The sequence below is a fragment of the Pundamilia nyererei genome, unplaced genomic scaffold, assembly GCF_000239375.1.
Source record: "Pundamilia nyererei isolate P.nyererei 1_Seehausen unplaced genomic scaffold, PunNye1.0 scaffold00044, whole genome shotgun sequence".
NCBI classification, from domain to species: Eukaryota; Metazoa; Chordata; class Actinopteri; order Cichliformes; family Cichlidae; genus Pundamilia; species Pundamilia nyererei.
In genome coordinates this window covers 1,577,878-1,597,657 of record NW_005187445.1, presented here as the reverse complement: position 1 = coordinate 1,597,657, position 19,780 = coordinate 1,577,878, and the positions used below count along the sequence as shown (strand labels likewise).

The 19,780-nt window shown below is 38.7% G+C and overlaps 1 protein-coding gene across 1 annotated transcript in view; it reads left to right on the top strand.

Moving 5' to 3' along the window:
• The first annotated feature begins 1,385 nt into the window (after positions 1 to 1,385).
• Positions 1,386 to 19,780, top strand: part of camta1a (calmodulin binding transcription activator 1a) — a 272,046-nt gene continuing 253,651 nt past the window's right edge. Inside the window, exons 1-3 of the mRNA XM_013910458.1 lie at positions 1,386 to 1,483; positions 5,225 to 5,326; positions 13,966 to 14,069. Of these exons, the coding sequence (XP_013765912.1) occupies positions 1,459 to 1,483; positions 5,225 to 5,326; positions 13,966 to 14,069 (231 nt within the window). The 5' untranslated portion in view covers positions 1,386 to 1,458. The remainder of the gene's footprint in view (positions 1,484 to 5,224; positions 5,327 to 13,965; positions 14,070 to 19,780) is intronic.

The following is a 19,780-nucleotide window of genomic DNA, read 5'->3' as shown; positions in this document are numbered from 1 at the left end:
AATGGCTAAATAACGTGCAGGGGAGAAATATTATGTATATACACCGAATGTTCTTTTTTATGTGAGAGAAAATGAATATTGCTCATTTTAGAGGGAACGTGTATGCCTTAATTCTAAAGGGATATTGCCTGCATCACATTCAGCTATAGAAGCAATTAAGACAGGGGGTGAAGAAAATCACATTAGGTCTTTCATTAATTACTCTCCTCGCAATAACAACAAGCCGTTGACTGCACGAGGCGCAGCAGTAGGCAGCAGAGGAGCTGTTCTTTCAGCACCACCTCAAACTATACACTGCATTTCAACGCTGACGGCCAGCAGCCTGTTAAAGGCTGTCCTTGAGTGGAGTGCCGCAGTTGAAGCGATTAAGCACAGTGATCTGTAATTAGATTGCCTCTAGCCATTTAACGTATATTGTCAAGCATGTGTGATTGCGCCATAATGATAGCAGTTACAAGAAAATCCTCCGTGGCATATAGCGGGTAGAGTTAAAAGTTAACTCTGGACCAGAAACAGCTGTTTACATGGACTCCACCGCCGGCAGCCTCCCTCATGGTGAAACAAGAGGTGGTATCCACATCTCCTGGAAATCAATGCGGTTTTCAGTATTGTGGTGAAATCATTTAGACAGGCCTACAGGGGGAAAAGTAGTCTGCAGGCTCCCCAATGTAAACGGACACATGATTGACAGTCTGCGCAGAGAACTGTCCAATATGTCTCAAATGCTTTATCATTTGTTTCTTTACAGGGCTGCATATTTGTCTTCAACTCAAACTCGGTGTCTTAAATACGGGGAAATGAAACTTAAAACAAAGTGCTCCATGATGGATTATTATGGAAAATTCTCTCTCTTTTTTCTTTTCTGAGGCTGAACCTCCAGTTATTAGTTGTACGAACCAGCTCATGTCTCCAGTATCAGATTAGATAAGCAGACTTTGATTAAAAAACAATTAATGAAGAACATTAGGCACTTAATTTCTTCTAATAACTGGTTTTGCGTCACTCGGAAATGACAGTGTAAAACAACTTGGGTGGGGTGGCTCAAAAGGGAAGCATTTAATATTCACAGTCTAATCATTTTCTAAAAAAATAAATAAATAAAGAAGGAAAATTATGAAAGCAACCTGCCAGACATTAAAGTTTTCTTTCCCTTTTTATTATACCGTCTTTTAAAGACCAGCATTGCCTCTGAGCTGTAAAAATATATTAAATAAAAATATTTATATTTTAAAAAACCCCTAACAAAATACGGCTGGTGGTGCCAAGGTGAGGTGAGATGTGTTGTTTTTCATCCCGGAGCCTCTCTGTCAGTCACCGCCTCACAGCCAATGATAAGTTCGCCTCGGTCGGACCGACTCGCCGCTTGCTCCTCCGGTCCCTCCTCGTGCTGTCCTCGCCGTGCACGCGCGTGGTACCCACGGTCGTGAGGAGGAGGAGGATGTTGCGCGTGAAGGGGAAATGGCTGCCGAAAACAAGCCGGAAGGTAAGAGAAATATAATGGGATTAATTTACTAGTATGACCGCGGTGTGGGTTTTGGAAGAGCTGCAACTCCGTGCGGAAATGACACACGCGTGAAGCCGAGCGGAGAAATTTTCGGTAGAAAGCGGCTCCGCTATTTTCCTCCGAATAGGCTGCTAAAACGTGGAGACATCACCTAGCCAGCTAATATTAGCTTGCATTCTAGCCAAGCTACTATTCCCATCGTAGCCCACATTTAAAAGCACGCCACTGGGACGAATAGCGTGGCAAAAGTGCCGTGTTTACCGTTTATTGTGCTCGGGTTCCTTGTCAAATGACGAGCAATTCAAGTTGTTAACAACAAGGCTAAGTTAATGACAACATGTCATTGGCATCGACCAACTTCTTCCCTTATTACCCAGCTTTAAAAGCGGCTTGGTTGTGTTAGTTTATATGTCAATACGGCTCTGTTTTCAAGCCGCTTTTTGCAGCTTGTTTTGACGGCATTACAATAGGCTAATTATTAAGACATGTCTGATTTAAAATGTAGCCTGTAAGTCTTGTTTTTTCTCTCTCTTTCTTTCTTTCTCCTCTTGGAGAGGGTCGTTTAGTCCCCCACCTCTTGAAGCGCGAGAAATTTCTTCGGCTTTCAGCGGATAGTGTTTATGAGCCAGAAGTGATGTATTGTTTTTAAACGAGCGAATATTAGCCTCCGTTTTCCAAATGCCAATTAATACTACTTGGCCTATATTTGGTCCGAAACACGGGCATCAAAGCGTTGTGATGCCTACTCCGCTCGCAATGCCCTATCGCACTTGAAATGCCATCACACCGGAGGAAGCAGGGAGGATGGAGAGTAGGATTTCCAGCAGCCTGCCTGCCCATTACACTACTTTACAGATAGGACAAAACGAAGACTTCCCTCCCCTCCTCAGCTGACTTCACACGGCTTGCTAACTTGAAATGAAATGCACTAGACTTAATTATTTTCCTTCTTAGTGGAATATTTTATTGCAACCCATATGCATAAGAGATTTGATCTCATTCAGACAGGCCCATGGATTTTTTGGGTGAGTAATTAAACAACGCCTGCATGAAAATAAAGATGTGATCCATGATTTTTAAACGGACCGGTTTTCCTGGCGCCTTTTCACTGATAATGGTATTTGAAGCTGTCTGGAGCCAGTTACTTATTTACAATCTCAGTGTTTTTGATACAGATGAAATGTGTATATGTTAAAATATATATTTTCAACAATGATCTTAGAATTAAACGCCTGATTATTTACATGTTATAGTTTGTGTGTATTCCTACGTTTTTGCTATTGTTACTTTAATTGATTTATTGATAATTATCTAACTTTTTTATTGAACAGAATACAGTGGTAGATAATTCAAATCATATGTTCTTGTTTTTTTTATATATATTTGCTGATTTATATAGAGCTTTAGGGTGCAGAAAAGAGTCTTTCTAGGTTTTTCTTTTTCTTTTCTTTTTTAAACTGGCTGCTTGAATTGAGAAAGACAACATTTTTTAATTTAAAAAAATGGTCCAGCTGTTTCTGAGCTGTTCTTTATGTTTTTTTTTGCAGGGTTTAAAATTAAACAGGCATCTGTCAGTCTTTGGTGTCAGTAACCTCAAACACAAATTCTTTTTGATGTAGAATTATTGTAATGTTTCAAATTGTCTCGGTCCATGTGAGGAGAGATGATAAAACGCTGGGATTTTAGTTGTTTGGATGTCAGTGTGCCAACCACTAAAGCGAGTCCCACCAGGGGGTGGTATTGAGCTACAGAAGCGCACTTACATGAGGGATCAGTCTGCGGCTATGACAAAAAAAAAATGAAGACATCTGGTTTTGTGATAGTAATGACTTCACTATGGTGTATAGTCCTAATGAATTCATCTACATAGCTGAACTTAACAAATAGACTGTAGCTGATAATCGCGATGTCTCCCCCAACACGAGGAGCTCTCACTGCAAACCTTGACTTGAAAGTCCCATTGCTGAGCCGGTCAAGTTATTTTCAGAGTTCCTATGAGGCCGGTCAGTGGAAAAAGGAGGAGGAAGGGGGGCATAAAGAGACAGAGAGTGCTTCATACCTTCATGTAAACGCTATATACTCTCATGCATACCTGGCCGTTAAAGCTTTTACATAAAGCTGTCGTGAATCATTCCACTTGAACCAAGTCTTTTTGGCTTTTCAGCAGGAATGTAAAACGTTTAAACGAACACAGCTTTTACAGTTTTTACATGACGTGTTCCTGAATGTCTGGCTGCCACTAAGAGAGCTCAACAGTGTTTCCTTAACCTTTTGTCCTTGTGGTATGCGGGCAGCGTCGATCGCTCTTAGCTGTTTGGCAGGTCTTATGATGGCCCATAACAACTGAGGGTTACATCTTGTGTTAAACCCAGGGGCCATGACCCAGCCTCACGTCGTGGTGTAATGTTTACATCCTGGGGTATTTCTCTCCAGCCTAACTGATCGTCTATCCCCTTGGGGTTATTTTTTTCCCCCCTTCACACTCATAAAAAGCTCTGTGTGTCCGTTACTTTAAGTACAAAGCCTGGAGGGCACTGAAAGGACATGCTTGATATGTCTCACACTGACACTGGTCTGGATAAAACTACAGCCAGTGGTCTTATGAATCCGCTAGAGCAGAAATTCCATATAGATATTTCAGTACTACAGCCAAATGTGAGAAATAAAACAAGGAGGTTTGTAAAGAAAAGAAAACACCATGTGAAAATGCAATCATGATATTAACCTCTGAATTGAAATCCTATGGTATTTTTCCCAGCCTACCAGAATCATGTAGCACACTTTGATTAATATAAAATCAGGTAATTGCAAATCCAATGATGAAGGGAGTGTTTACTCACACTTAAAGTTCATACAGGTGTGTTAACCTGCATAAATCCAAGACTAATCCAAACAGTCAATAAAGGTTGCTTTTTGAAATGTAGTAAATAAGGCCTGCGGTTTCTGCCCGTGTAGGAAGGGCTTTTTCTCATTTTTTTAACGCAGGCACAGTTTGAAAAGTTTCACGATCTTATCATTTCACTCAAAGTTCAGGGTGAAGCAGCAGGAAAACATCAAGTAAACACGCAGTCAGCCATTAACTTACAAAAGTGCTTGTGCAGCAATGGCATAAATATTTCTCTGCTGTTTTGTAAAGAAGGATGAATTTAACCTCCTCGTGATGCCAGACGATTTGCTCTGCCAGTTTTGTGTGGAATCAGGATATAGCTACATTTTTTCCCAGGCTTTTAATTGAATCAGTGAAGTATGGATGGGTGGGACCCATGTCCAGTCTGTGGTTGCTGAGACGTCTGCATGTAATAGACCTTTACCGACAGCTTTGCAGGGTCTCCACTGGTTGATTGTATTGATTCTTCCAGCTCACCAATGACACAATAAGAAGTGTTACTGACCCATATCAAAACAGGCCAGAGCTATACTAACCTATATCAAGGGGCATTTTCCTTGTAGAGAGAAAAAGATTGAGTTGATGGAAAGCTTCACTGTTTTAAACAACCAATAGACAAATTCAATATGTATTATTACCCTGATTATTGTTGGTGTTATTATTATTCCCATCACATTTTTCCCAACAGCTCTTGTGTGTTTTAAATGCATTTCAAAAAACTGTGTGTAGTTTCTGTTGATGTTGCTTGCATGGGGGAGTTTGCTTAGGTATCACAGGCTGGGAGAATGCTTCTTTTCCTCGATTTTCTCTACTTTTCTCTTTGCCTCCTGAAGGACTGAAGAAAGTTCGTAATCCGGATCGAATGTACAGATCAGCAGTGTGTTATGCTGGCCATGGTCCACCTAAGAATATCAGTGATGACACAGAGACGAACAGTAAGAGTCAGTTATTAATACTGCATTGCTGCTGCAAGAGGCCACTAGCTGGCCAATCTATTATTCATCCATCAATTCATTTATTTACTTCTTGATTTCATCCGTCCCCATGCCCCCTCCCTCTTTTATTCTTCTCCAACACAACACCACCTCCGGCTGTTCTGTTGATTGAAGTGTCTGCTTTACAGGATCACGCTGTCAATAGTTGAAGTGTTGTCGTTAACTAAGAGTGATTTCAGGTTGAGGCCAGGGGATCAGGACCTGAGCAGACCCTCAGAGAGAAAGCTTACGCTTTGATCCATCAATTATGACCCAGGACTTGCTTTTTCTTTGCTTTTCTTAAACCTGTATTTGATGGAGGGGTATCAAGTCAGGTTAACGGTATGTTGTAAAAATGCTGGAAAAATAAATAGTGTATGACCAAATATAAAAGAAATAGCATCCTATATATTTTTCCTTTATGGGTTAATATTCGTCTCTGTCTCCCTCTCATTTCATTTGCACTCGATCAGAACTCTAGATCAGACATCATAGAGGAGGTTTTTATGACTTGTAAAAGCCAGCTTCTGTAGGGATTGGTTCAGTGCGCTTACAAGTCTGTGCACAAGCGCTATTTTCTGTCATGACCAAAACAAGTCAATCAGAAATATAGGCCAAAGTGTTGACTTTATTTGTGGTGATTTTCCCTTCATTCCTCTTTAGAGAACATTGCCTGAATTTTAGCCTCTGTCTTTTTCCATTGAAAAAAACGGTCCCCTCTAAAGCAGATTGTTCCTCTGCAAAAAGGAGTGCCTTCATTGTTAATGAATACACCAGTCTCTTCACTGCTGGGAGACTCTGTTGATCTAGGCTAGAGACTGGGTAATTAAGTGTGCTCATGTATTGTCATTTCTAAATAGTAAGTCTGAAATCACCCCCAACCCCTTGTTAGACTCTTCACTCGATATGTGTCACTGGAAGAGCTTTGCTGCACCAGATCTTTTTGGTATTTTTAACAGAGAATGTTTTGAAAGATTTAATGCCAAGGGAGTGCCAGTGCAGATCTATGAAACAGTGATGCAGACTGTAACGGGAACATTTTTGATAGACTTTTGCGTTACCCTTTCATGTGTGACAACTGTGACTGACAATACGTTTTGCCAGTGTTGCTGTTTTCCCTCATGTTATTGCATGGTATTACAGTATCCTGTTCCCATGTCAGACACCCCGTTTAATGTGTTCAGCCTGGAGGGTTTTCTGCCTACCAGGACACTCTGTAGCAGAATACAAGAGCTCAAACAAGCAGGTAAACCATTGATCTGAGTAATCGTCTGAGTAATTGTGGGAGTAGTTATGATACAGAAAGAAGGGTTTTGTTTGTGTGCATGTGTAAGCTAGAGGGAAAAAACAGAAAGAGAACAAGAGCAAGAGAGAGGGAGTGAGAGTGAGAGAGAGACCTCACCTCTGCTCTCCTTGAGATGGGATTTTTATGGATGGGTGAGCGTGGTGAGGGCTGAGAACACATAAAGAGTCATTTTCAGTTTGTTGCAGGCAGTTAACCATGTGTACATGTTTGTTGAACTTTCAGTAATAGGCGCAGGCTTTTTTTTGAGCTGTTTGACTTTTTGACAGTCTTTGCTTATTATGCTACATTATAGTATACTATTAACTACACAGAGACAAAGTGTGTCCAGCATATGGCCATTGAGGTAATGTAAACAGTGTAAATGTAAATAGTGAAAGCTGCAATACTGCACATGTTGCATCTTGTAGCACAACGGCATAAGAAAGTGTTCCCAGTGAGATTCAGTCCTATTCAGATCTCTCGCTGGCATGCAGATGCTTTCTCCCTTTCCCAGCGGGGGAAAAAAACCTTTAGCATTTTTTACAACAGCTGTTGTGTGCATTCCCGGTCAAACAACCATCCTTGATTCTTTCACTAGACGCCGTATAATGGTCTCTTTGCTTTAGGTTTATAGTACCATAGCTGTGCTATAGCGAAGTTCACCAGTTCACTTTTTTTGCTCGTGGGCAGTTTGTAATTTCACTAGATGTAAGAGTGTTATCGAACAGGCTATGGGCCAAATGATAAAGATAATTGGTTTCCCCGTCCTACACTAAAACATAGCTATTTTAAGTCTGCGTCTACATACTCCTCTCTGTGTTCTCATCAAGAGCCATCAGGCTGTGGGGAGACCAGCCCCTGGACGATAGGCATTATTGTCGTTATTGCCAGGGAAATTTGACACTACTTAAATTGTCCTGTGTTGTTTTAAAGCTCAGCTCAGGATCTCCCACAAGTGCTTGGCTATAGACTCTCGTCTAATCAAGTGTTTGGTTCACTACTGGACAAGAGCAACCACTTTTTCTTTTAGGTACAGCCTAATCAGTGATATAGATTAAAGGTCTGCATGAATTAAATAGTGTTTTTGTAATATTTGGAAACATTTCAAGCCCGTTAAGATTAGAGATTTCAAATCAGTTTAATTAGTGAATTTAGATTTTCTGTGTGGAAATAAAAGAGAAACTTGAGAAAATCGTTTTTGTTGTTGTGTGATATATTTAAAGCTGTATCAAGTTAATTAAAGATCAGCAGTCGATTAATTTTTTTTAGAAACAAGCCATTTTAGCTGTCAGAATTGTTAAATGAATGTGGAAATCACAGCGTTTGACCAAAAATAGTTTGTGCAAGGATTTGGGGGATTAGATGGATCACAGAAATGTGTACACATCTTTAGGCTACTGAAACCAATATCCCGTTACAGTAAATGCATTGGCCATAGACTCATGCAGGTTAAGCCCACTTTTTCTCTTTCCTCTTCATTTTTTTCACATCTCACAACTAGATTAATTGGTTTTAGTTTCCAGCGTGTTATCAGTTGACCATTTCCCCCTGGCTGCATAAGTTCATCTCTGCTTCACATTTGAACACACTTTGTCTGGATTTTTATCAAGCTAACATGTTCCTCGTTTCTACCGATGGTGTGAGCTGTAGGTCCACTCTGTCACCTTCTGTATGTCTGGTCATTATATCTACTGCATGAGACATACAACACATTATACATTTCTCTACGCATTTCATGAATTTTCTTACTGTCTGTGCATGCATTAACTGCATGTGTGCTCTAGTATTTGTCTGCATGCTACAGATAGAAAGCATATATATCTTATACTTTTCTTCCTTCCTGTCTATTTTAGCAGGCCTATGCTTTTATGTTTTCATAGCCCATGGATATCTTACCTACAAACTGAAACATAATGCAGTTAATTTTTTATATTCCTTTAGAAACAGTTAGAAAAATTGGCTGCTTTAGGAAAAAAACATCACTGCTAGTTTCAAAAGATACAACAAATGAAAGCACCACACATTAAATGGTGTTCAGGAAGTCTTGAGAAATGTCCCTTTACTTAATAAAAAGTCACGATAAATGCACGTATTTCTTCAAGGATGTTTAAGTGATCAAGATGTGACCATCATTGCAATTTTCATGTGGAAGTCTGCATCAAGGCAAAACCTCTTTGCATATGTTGTTTTTTGTTTTCAGTACAGCACTACTAATTTGTTTTTTGAATACAGCGCTTTGTAGTGGATAAAAAAGCACATTTTTGCCTCTGTTTGCTTGACATTTTGTCACCTCAGTTGATGAAATGTGTCTGAACTTATCTCATTTGCCTAACCACACTAATTTCTAAGCTAAAGTCTTTTTTTCAATTTTTGGTCCAGCCCAGTGGATGGCTGTCATACAACATAATGATAACAGACACTGCCATAGACCTAATTCAGTTTCAGAGCACTTCTTACTGCACAGAGACGAGGGCCAAATATTTATCCACAGGACTGTTTGTTCTTCTCTGATTCACCTCCCATGTGTTCTAGGTATAGCTACAAAAGAACAGTTAGACTCCTCTTCACATCTATAAGCCATATTAGCCACTGAACTGTTGTGGAAAATGTTTGCATTCAAAGTTACTTTGGGTATGCACCACCAGCAGCGATTTGTTGAATGATCTATAGCCAAAACATTAGCTTGCTATTTCTCCACAATGTGGGCACAGATTAAAAAGAAAAACTGTCACTCCCAGTGCGCTCTGAGACAGAGACGGAAGAGAGAGGGTTTTGCGTTCAGGGCTCAGATATTGATTAAAGATTTGTTTTTGTCAGCCTTTCCAGTCTCATGACCCTCGCTCTCATCTCTAGGGTGGGGCTGGAGCAAGCTAGCATGACAGATACCCTTAAATTTGGCCCAAGTGTTTGCTTAGCAGCCAGGATCAGCGATAATCCAAACATCATCACAGAGAAATATATATATCTTTATACCCATTCGTCAAAGGGTGATGTAAATTATACAGCAGCATGCACAGACTGCCACTGTTCAGCTCATACATGGCCTGTGGTGGCAACATGAAAGCTGCAGACCTCTAGTCTCTATATTGAAAAGCATTCCTCTCCCCGTTTAGCCTTTTGTATGTGAGCTCACTCATCAAGACCTAGAATGTAATTGGCTCCAGTGTGCCAGCTCAGCTCAGCACATCCTCTCGTGTAACAAGCTCTGGTATCAGCCTGTCTTGCACTTTAGTGTTTTACAACCAAATAGTAGTTTTCTGTGGATCCTTCTCTTGGCTAATGTACAGGCAGTCATTAAGGCTGCTGTTTAAACTCCAAAATAAATATTAAACCTTACAGGGGTTCCATGGGAAAAGCAAAGAAGTAGAGTTGTTTATAGACTTTGATCAACTTCTGGTTAAGAAAAAAGAGCTACATTTACATTCTCAAAGCCAAATTTTAGTGGGTAAGTTCCTGTTTATCCACTGATCAAATCAGGCGATTTGATTAAGAAGAGCTTGTCTATATTCTCTAAACCTGCTAGGCCCCCTCAGGGCTGTTTTTGTATCACACACAAACTACAGGATATATACAAGATATCCATTCCACATTCCGCAATGGACAGATTTTTAATTAGTAAACAATACTTTGTAGGAACGCTCACAGTTTCTCCTTTGCATCAGTGAAAAAGCCCGGTGGAAGAAAGATATACTGTAGCTGAAATATTGTTAGTTCTGATAAATAGCAGGTGACAGAACAAAAAGAGTTTAGAGTTATTAGAGTGCTGTAAAAGGAAACCTCAGTAATGAAGAGTTCACTTTTGTGTGTTTAAGAGCCTTGTAAGAAATGTTTTTTAAAAGACCCCATTCAAGTTAGACAAGGACTCCCAGATTAGAGAAGGCCAAAACTGAGCATCTGAGGAAGTGCCATATCTAAAAAACATGGTTTATTTAACAGCAAAAAGCACAGAACGCTGTTTGAAACATGACAGTAGTTAACCTGTTCGTCAAAGAAATGCAGTCATTCAAACCCCAGAGACACTAGCCCTATATATAATCTGATGTTTTGGTACTGTAAGGTCTCTGGTGTTTTTGTACCTGGTGTTAATAATAGCCTCCATAGTAAATGCCTAGTTTCTCTCTAGTTTATATTAAAATGGAAGGAAAAAAAACATTATCGCCGGTCCACTGAATGAATGATGTTAATGTCAAATATTAAATAAAAGCAGCAGAATTTCTTTGTGTTTTCTGTCTGGCTTAATTTGGACATTATGAAGATTTAGTATTAAAGTTAATAAAGCTTAACCTATATCTTTTCTCATAGATCAGTTAGTACTACTGTTAAAGGTTTAGTTGCAAATCCTTTGCTGTCAATGAATAACTGAAATCCACGATCTGTAGACATAAACAGATACTTGGCAAATTCCCTGGAGATGCTCTGCCAGGTCTGTATTGCAGCCATACTCGTTTCTTGCTTGTTTTGGGGACATTTTGCCTTCAGTCTGGTCTTCAGCAAGTGTAACACATGCTCACTTGGATTGAGGTCAGCTGACTGAATCGGCCAGTCAGAAACATTACGCTGACTGAAAAATAGTGAAAGTCCACAGAGTGTGTCTCATTCAAATGCATTGTCCCAGGGAAACTGTTCTAAATGCACTGCATGTATGATATATTGATTTAAAATTAAATACAGAGGATTGAAAGTATACTTTTTTCAGTATAAAATTAAGATTTGTTAACACCAAAATAAAAATGGCGAAATGCTTTTAACATTCAGAATGTTTACATGTAGCACATTAGTAATCTAATCATTCTCCAGTTTGGTGGTAACCTGATTTCAGAGGCATCCTTGTAAGGTTAAGGGATTAGGAGAGATCCAGTTAACACCTTGTTAGTCTTGCAGGGTTTACATAGGTTGCTTTGACGCTTGGGGGGTTGTTAGCTGACAAATACAAGACTGGCATTTTCAAAGTAGAAAGCAGTTATGTTGCAGTTGTGTCACCCTTTTCATGTGCGCGGCATACTGAGCCGAGATGCTTTTTGCATAATTCAGTGGTCTCTGGCAAAGTTGTAGAACCAAAGGTGCTTTGCTCGAAAACACGTTGTGCAATGACCGGTGTGATTTTAAGGTTACGAAATGATTAAAACCAAGTGGGAGATTTTATTACATCTGTCAAGGTCCTCTATGCTGTTCTCATCCAAAATATTTCAGCCTGCTGGCAGGTTGAGCAGACATATCCTCTTACAGTAGATTTCTATCACAACTCTCTCGGTGAGGAAATCCTCGACATACTTGAGCTTGGTGTTGATGGTGTCATACGAGGGTGTGCCAGAGGGGAGCATTAACTCCCGAATAATCTGAGGAGAGACGGACTCTTCGTATGTACGGATGTGAGCTTTAAACAGCAAATCTTTTAGGAAGGGCGACGGTTAAGACTTTCTACTGACCTGTGAGGTATCAGAGTGTGGATTTAATGTGTTTTTTTTATATCTGTTTCTTGCTCACATTTGAAGTTGTTGCTCCGAGAACGAGTATCCACATAAAACAGCTTCTTTTCATCTTTTGTCTCTGCCTCTGATCATTCACTTGCAGCATGTTATCTAGTTTTGACAGTGAAACTACTCTGGTGGTACCTAGGAGCAGATGCTGTGTGCGATTCTTAATTGGGTGAAAAAAATCATTACAGATACCTGTGAAGCTCACATAAAACAGGGTCTACATGAGGCTACATGTAAAATAATAGGTACAGACGGATATAGCGGATACCACAGATATGCTTGCATTCCTTTGGGAGCGATGACGTTCCACCTTATGGATTATGGTATTCTTGGGATCCATCTCTATGGATCAGCTGAGTTGAATTTTCTCTTTGGATGTTTCTGGGCAGTTGCACTGCACTCTTTCAGAGATATACAGCAAGCAGGCTGCAGACACTTTTGGTATAGTCTCATAATGAAGTGCACTACTGGATTATTTGTATTGGCTTTATAGTGGTGTTTTGCTTTGGTTGAACTTTTTCTCTATTTGTCTGATATCAGCTACCCCAGGGATCCATAGTCAGCACTCATATTCAGGCTTTTTTTTCGGTCTCCCCCTTTACTTGCCCATTACGCCTAACCTACAGTTATATAAATGTGAAAGAATGCAGCTCAGTCTGTGATGTTTGCTTCTTGTTCTTCTATATTTTCAGACTATATCGCATTACGGATAAATGCTGTATTTTGCATTACATTTAGTGAATGTATTTACATTTAATTTGAACTCATAAGCACTGAATAACAGATTTATTTGCACATGCTGGGACATTACCTGGATTAAACAGCTCAACATCCAAGATTTACAGTGTAACAGACTTTAAATCCATTAGAAAAAAAGAGAGAAGAAGCTTAAAGTCTATATGAATAGAGGACAGGAATAATGCAAACTTTACTGGCAGCTACAGATACTAGACACTTCTTATTTTGCCCTTTCTTGATTGTAGACTATTCTCTCAGCCTTATACAAATCCCCATCCACACAAATGAACTGTTCCCTTTTCCCACATAGACTGTTCCGATTTTGTTCCATCTAATTGTATATTATTGTTACTGATACAAATGGATACACTGACAATTTCTCCTGTTTTTGTTTAAACTTGTTATCACTTGTAATATCCGTGCTTAGAATATTCTTATTTTTATGTAATTTACAATTTCTAACATATAGCTGTTTATATTAGATTTCTTCATGATATTGTTAATTTAATCTGTTTTGTTTTTTTCGCTCCCTAAGCAAATATAATTTGTCCACGCTTAAGTTATCTGCATATTTAAGCAAGAAAACAGCGATGGAATGAAATGAACATTTGAATGCATCCATGCAAAAGGGTCTACTGTTTCCTAATTCTTGTGAACTGATTGTGAAAAGTAAATTGAACAACATACATTATGATGTAAGCATTGGGCCTGGTAATTGTAATTATTTCCCTGAGTAATATACCACATTATTTGTGCAGCACACAGATTCCCAAATCCCCATACACTATGAAATCACTCAAGGGTGTTTATTGTGTTTAAATAATGAATAGATACAGCCTTTACAAGTTGACACTGAAAAATTTCTGGTGAGCTCCCCCGATAGAATGCATTTCACAGTAAAATAATTTAGTCGACCACAAAATAAAATGTATGCAATACTCTATCCTTAGATTAATTTCCTAATTCAGTTGGGGATAGTTGTTTTACTGTCAGCGTTTTGCTGCTGAGAGACTTGCAGACTGATAAAGAGGGATATGAGCAAGTCAATAAGGTAGGCGAGCTTGTGCTAAATATTCTTTTTTATCATGCTCTTTTTGTAGATGAACATGGACATTTGAAAATATACCTGCCCAAGAAGCTGCTTGAATGTCTACCAAAATGCACGTCGCTGCCAAAGGAGAGACACCGGTGGAACACTAATGAGGTACGGACAGCATTGCTAATCATACCTCTTTCCACTAAATCCATCTCTCTTCAAAGATAGCCGTACATAAGACACTGTTCTCTCGGGCCCTTTCCAGACATATAAATCATATGAAATCTCTCTGAAATAACAACTGCTACCTGTGATGTTCACTTTTACACCAAAATACACTGATCAATGCTGGTATACGTTACATGCTTAAATATGACATATGAAGACAGTGAAAGTGTGATTTTTAAATGTACCTATTAGGGTTTATTTCTAGCTCTTGTGCTCCCACTTCACATTACACCTGTTTCAGCATGTATCATAACTTTGCAAGAATTAGTATTTGCATTAATAACTATATTTGAAATTTAAAGTCCATCTTCATCTTATATTGACACACAGTTTCCTGTGATATTTTTTTAGATGTACTATTGCCAACAAAGATAATCCACTGGTTTCTGTTGCAGCACGTTGTGCAGTGGATTTTCTTTTTATTTAACCTCACTTTTAAACTGAAACATGTCTCCGAGCCTGTAATTTGTGTTTACTAGAGATTTGGCAGCGCTCGTCGTGCATGAAAACCCTGTTTGTTAATGTCACTTGTAAGTTTTATTCACAAAACTTCACCCAGCGAGTTCAGCAAGCACCGAACACGTAAATAGTGTTTTGCACTGGCAGAATGAAAGTGTTTCATGTTTGCATCACATTAGGTAAGGATGACATACCACATTGTACTTTTTTCCCATATAAATGTTTTGCTTTTTAAGATGTTAGAGATGGCCTTTGTTTTCCTTATCCTTTACCAAGAGATCAGACAGTTTTTGGTCATCATTTATTTATGGTGCTAGACATTAAAAAATATATCATTTATACAGGAATTTGAAGTCTCTCTGGAAAGTAATCAGTGTTTACCACAAGACTTTTTTTCCAGATCCAGACCCATGTAGACACATCCCAAATTAAAAAAATAAAGCATGCTAAAATGTTGAAAACAATAATAAATGTAATTTTCAGCAATCTTTATGATCCATTATCCACAGCGTAATTGATTTGCTCTATGGCAGTATTTTAGAGCGCAGACCAACGTCTACACAAGTCTTAAACAAGAGTCCCTAACAGGGACTCGTGTTGCTTCATTTGCCTCGGAACTCATTTGTCAGCCTGCTTTCTTTCTCAGGGGATACGTTGATGAATTTATCGCTTTCATTTTCACTATTGATACATGAAAAACTTTCTTCTTTACAGAGAATAACTGGTAGCAATTAGATTTAAATACACTCCATGACAAATCTTAAAACCAATATGCAAAAATCAACCATCCATGCTCTTGATTAACAAATTGTGACCACATAAATACAGTCATCTGCAATGATGAAAGTTAATTGACTGAAAAACAACCAGATGATAAGGTACCAGACAGGCCCGTTTCTTAGAAAAAGGATATTCAAAAAGACAATCTGTCAGCAACATACAATTAAATATTATTTCACAGTGACTTTGTGTAGTCAGTCTTTTCAGAAAACACTTATGAGGGTATTAAGATATCTTACGGTGCTGATTAATACAGTAAGACCAAAGCATCTATCCTTGTACTCATCACTTCCATACTCGTGACTTTTCTTACACCGCTCTTCCAGTCTTCATTAAGTTCTCTATCATATCTTTCTCAATAGCCCAGCTGTAGTTATAAAAAACGTACAATGTGTGTGTGTTTCTAATTGGCTGGTGTTGTAACTTGTTTGCCCTGTTTGACCTGCATTGTGCTGTAAGCATTCTAAATTAATTAACATGGCTTTGAAATTGATCTCAAAGTGTAAGTCTAAGCATTTGCTCATGAACGCTGTCGGCCACAATTGTTAGCATGTCTTGTCATTTATTACCAAATTAAATCATAACAGACATATTTGAGAGAAAAAGGACCATGTTGTGTTACTGGCCTGCATATTCCTCCGTGGATTCTTGGCAGGATGATAGAAAATTGTGGGGGGAAAAAAGAAATTAGCAAAAAAAGATGGTTCTCTTGGTGTTATGGTATGCATGCCAATAGTGTTTTCCAGGGCTGAAAAGAGCAAGGCAACCTTTCCTTAAATCAAGGACATTTCTTTATTGTGCAGACCATGCAAATCAGAGTGTTTGGGCCTCACTGGTGGCAGACAGGCAGGCAGGGAGGGAGGGATCAGAGAGGCTCTTGTCGGTGCAATTGTGTGACTCTCAGTGAAAGTGACACCTCATCAATTCTGTGCATATTTTTGGCACCAGCTCAGCATGCTTAATGCACTAATTTCCCACATTTTATGTTTAAGGAATATGAGCAGTTTGGTAGCTTGGCTTCTAATGTTCATTTGAGCCATTATTGTGCAACGTACCCCACAGTTATTTTTCTTTCATAGCGCTCTTTAGGCTGGAAAGTTTGGCCTCTTGTGGGAAAACTACAGCTATAGTGGGTTATAGCTATAGTCCACTATAGCTGTAGTTTAACATGGATGGATAACTTGGATGTGTATGTCATTTTTAAGCAAAAAACCTTCTTGTTCCTTGACTTTTAGGGTTCTTGTTTTATGCTATAATTACATGGATAAGTTTAGATTGTTGAAAATGAACAAAACAAGATATTTAAATTCATTTAAATTCACTAATAAATAAACATCCTAGTTTTGGGATTTTAGTCTGTTGTTAGGTGTTTATGAGTATATATTATAATTATAATATAATATATATAATGCTTAAATAAAGTTTTGTGGTATAATTTAAATGTTATTATTGTGAAACTATGGGTGTTCCCATGATATGGGATATGATATAATGCTGTAGGTGCTTTAGGTGTAAATGCTACAAATAGGTCATTTTGACCCATTGATGTTCGGTTCTTTGACAACATGGTGATGTTATAATATCTGATATAGATAAGAACCCGCAGGGAACTTAGCTGCACCTGTGTGCCAATTTCAGTTGTTCAGCTCCTGATTGTTTCGAGTTTGCAAACAAACGATTAGAGATTTTTATGTAAGCTAATAAAATGTGTGCAAAGATTCATCTGTTTCCAGATTTTTAGGGTTTTTGTTGTTTTATCATAGAATTACATGGACAACTTTGGATTGTTTTGTCCACTGTCTAAATAATGAGATTAAAGAAATGTGGATTTTTTGTTCTGCTTTTATAACAACACAGAACATTAATTTGATATAAATCATGTAATTTGCTATTAAATCACATCAGCTGTAATTTGCATAACATAATTTATTTAGCATTTTGCAGTACATTAATCGTGTCTCTTATTTATGCACATCCAAACATCTGGTGAACCTCTGATTTTGATTTATTTCCATTCCTAACATGTCTTAATAACTACTTATAAGTTGCACCTAACATAAAAAGGAATTTTTATAAAGAAATTGGTTGCTTATCCTTCTTGCAGCCCACATCTCATTAGAGTCATATGTTTTGCTGTTGTTTAAGTCTAGGATTGTTCTGTTTCACTCTGTTTCAGAAGCTCACTTCACACATCTCTTTTTTTTTTTTTTGTGAAAGTGAATGAGGATACAACTTGCTGGTTGAAAACTTTAATCTGAAAAGAGAATGAGTCGGGGCTGTGGTGTTGCCAGTGAGGTGAAGTGAAGCTAATGTAGAACTATTCATTTCTATCATTCTCATGATTCCCTTGTGTATTTTCATGAGAAGAAGGTGTGCAGGAATTCATTTCAAGCATTTACTGGAAAATTAGATAAACCAATCGAATCAAAATTCAAGGCAGAGGATGGAAGTTTAGAAGGTTGAATGGTACCCTTGTCAGTAAATCAAGAGTAGCGTGCAAGGTACAGATATGCTATCAGCCTTTAAATTATCAATGGGAAAGAAGTACCTGGCTGCTCAAGAGAAAAACATGTTTTTACTGAAAGAAATGGAAAAGGAGGTTGTGATTGAAGTAACACTTTCTTGTGTTGCAATAATCAGTGACATTTCTGTGATTTCTCATCTGTCAAAAATGATTCAAGATCTTAGCACACTTTATAGTGAGCAAGTTGCAAAAGAAAACAGAAAGACTCCCAATGAGTCTATACTTACTTTATTTGAGCAACTGCTTTTTGAGGCTCTCGGGTTAGACAGAGGAGCGAATCTTCATAGAATTCATCTCAGGTCTACAGTCAGCTGCTATTGTCTGGTTTGCTGCTCTGGCACAATGACCCCTATTTTGCTAGACATTTCTGTTGAGATTAGAATCTTTTTAAAGAAGGACATCTTCCACAGGAAGGGCTTTAGGCTTATATCCTTTTCAAGATCAAACAGAGTGAGCCTGATGTTTGGTTATGCCGGCATGGAGGTTTCAGTACTTGAGTTGTGTTGGAGAATTGCTATTTTACCAGGGCTATTTCCCAGATGGACTTTTTGGGGTTTTTTTAGGTTCACTTTAGACTTCTGAATCAGGCTGTATATCATTATAGGATTCAAAGCAAGTGTCCATTGGGGAGCTACCAGTAAAAGAAAGGAGCTGATTTTATTTAGGATTGACTTTTCTGCTATACTGTTGGACTTTTTGGTCTAAATGGCAACATTTATGATGTGCTATTGGAGTCTTAAAGACAAGAGTGAGTAATATTTTCTACACCAAAACACGTTGGATTAGATCTCTCAGTGTTAGCCTCCTTGGAGAGATTCTGACTTTTAATAAGTAGTTCAAGTGTGACATTATGAAGCATTGATAAACAGAATAAATTTGACAATTGTAGAGAGAGTGGCTATATTCCTTGTCACTCCACGTTGAAAAGACGAGGCAGAGGAGTACGGCATGAAGACTTGGTTGAGGGAGGACACTGGGCCTAAGCTGGTGTGACACCCTTAGCCTTTAATGAACGGCACAACGCTCTGAGTACTATGAGCTTCCTTTCAGCTTAGAGGGGACTGCTTCTGAACTGGTGCTGAACCAAAACAGACAAGAGAGCATCAGCTCAGGCCTCCACCGGCCTGCTACACATTTAATGCCCCTGTCGTCAGGAATAATCCTCTCTGCCTCACGCCGCTGCCAGCAGCAGCGCAGCGTGGTGCCTACATGCAATATGCCACCGCTCAGGACAGAGCAGGAGAACCAGTAGAAACACTTAGTGGACTCACCGGGCAGCGGGCGTAGCAAGCAGGGAAACAGTGATCACAAACCACAATAAATGAAATTAACTGCGATATCAGATACACTGTCAGTAACACTATAAGATAGGTACAATAATGACAAGCACAATTGGATGCAGTGTGGTGTAATCATTCACTCCTTATCTCCGACTAAAACATAATTTCTGTTAACCCACTCCCTGCCACTGTGGTATCTTGGAACCTGCTGTTTTGATTTTACACAACAATGCCCTTGCTTGAATACAATTACAGAGGGGAAATGAATCATTCTTTATGAATTCATTTGTTCTTTGAGAACTGTAATGATTCTTTTTCAGTGCTTTTTAAAAATATTTTCATTTAAAATATGAAAGGATAGCACAGCGATAGCTCTAAATCTCACAGATGCATTATTGTTATCTTTTCCAGCGAAAGGGTCATTTTAGCTTTTAAAACCCTCCATAATTTCATGCTTGTTTCCCTAGTCTGTTGGAAATAAATACCACAACCACCCAGCTTTGTGGCTTTCTCACTCCAACGTTATGCCCTAAAACGAAATTAATTTCAGGAAGTTTAGTTTGTGTGGGCTGGTGTCAGGTTCATGACCAAAACAAAAGTTTTGGCTT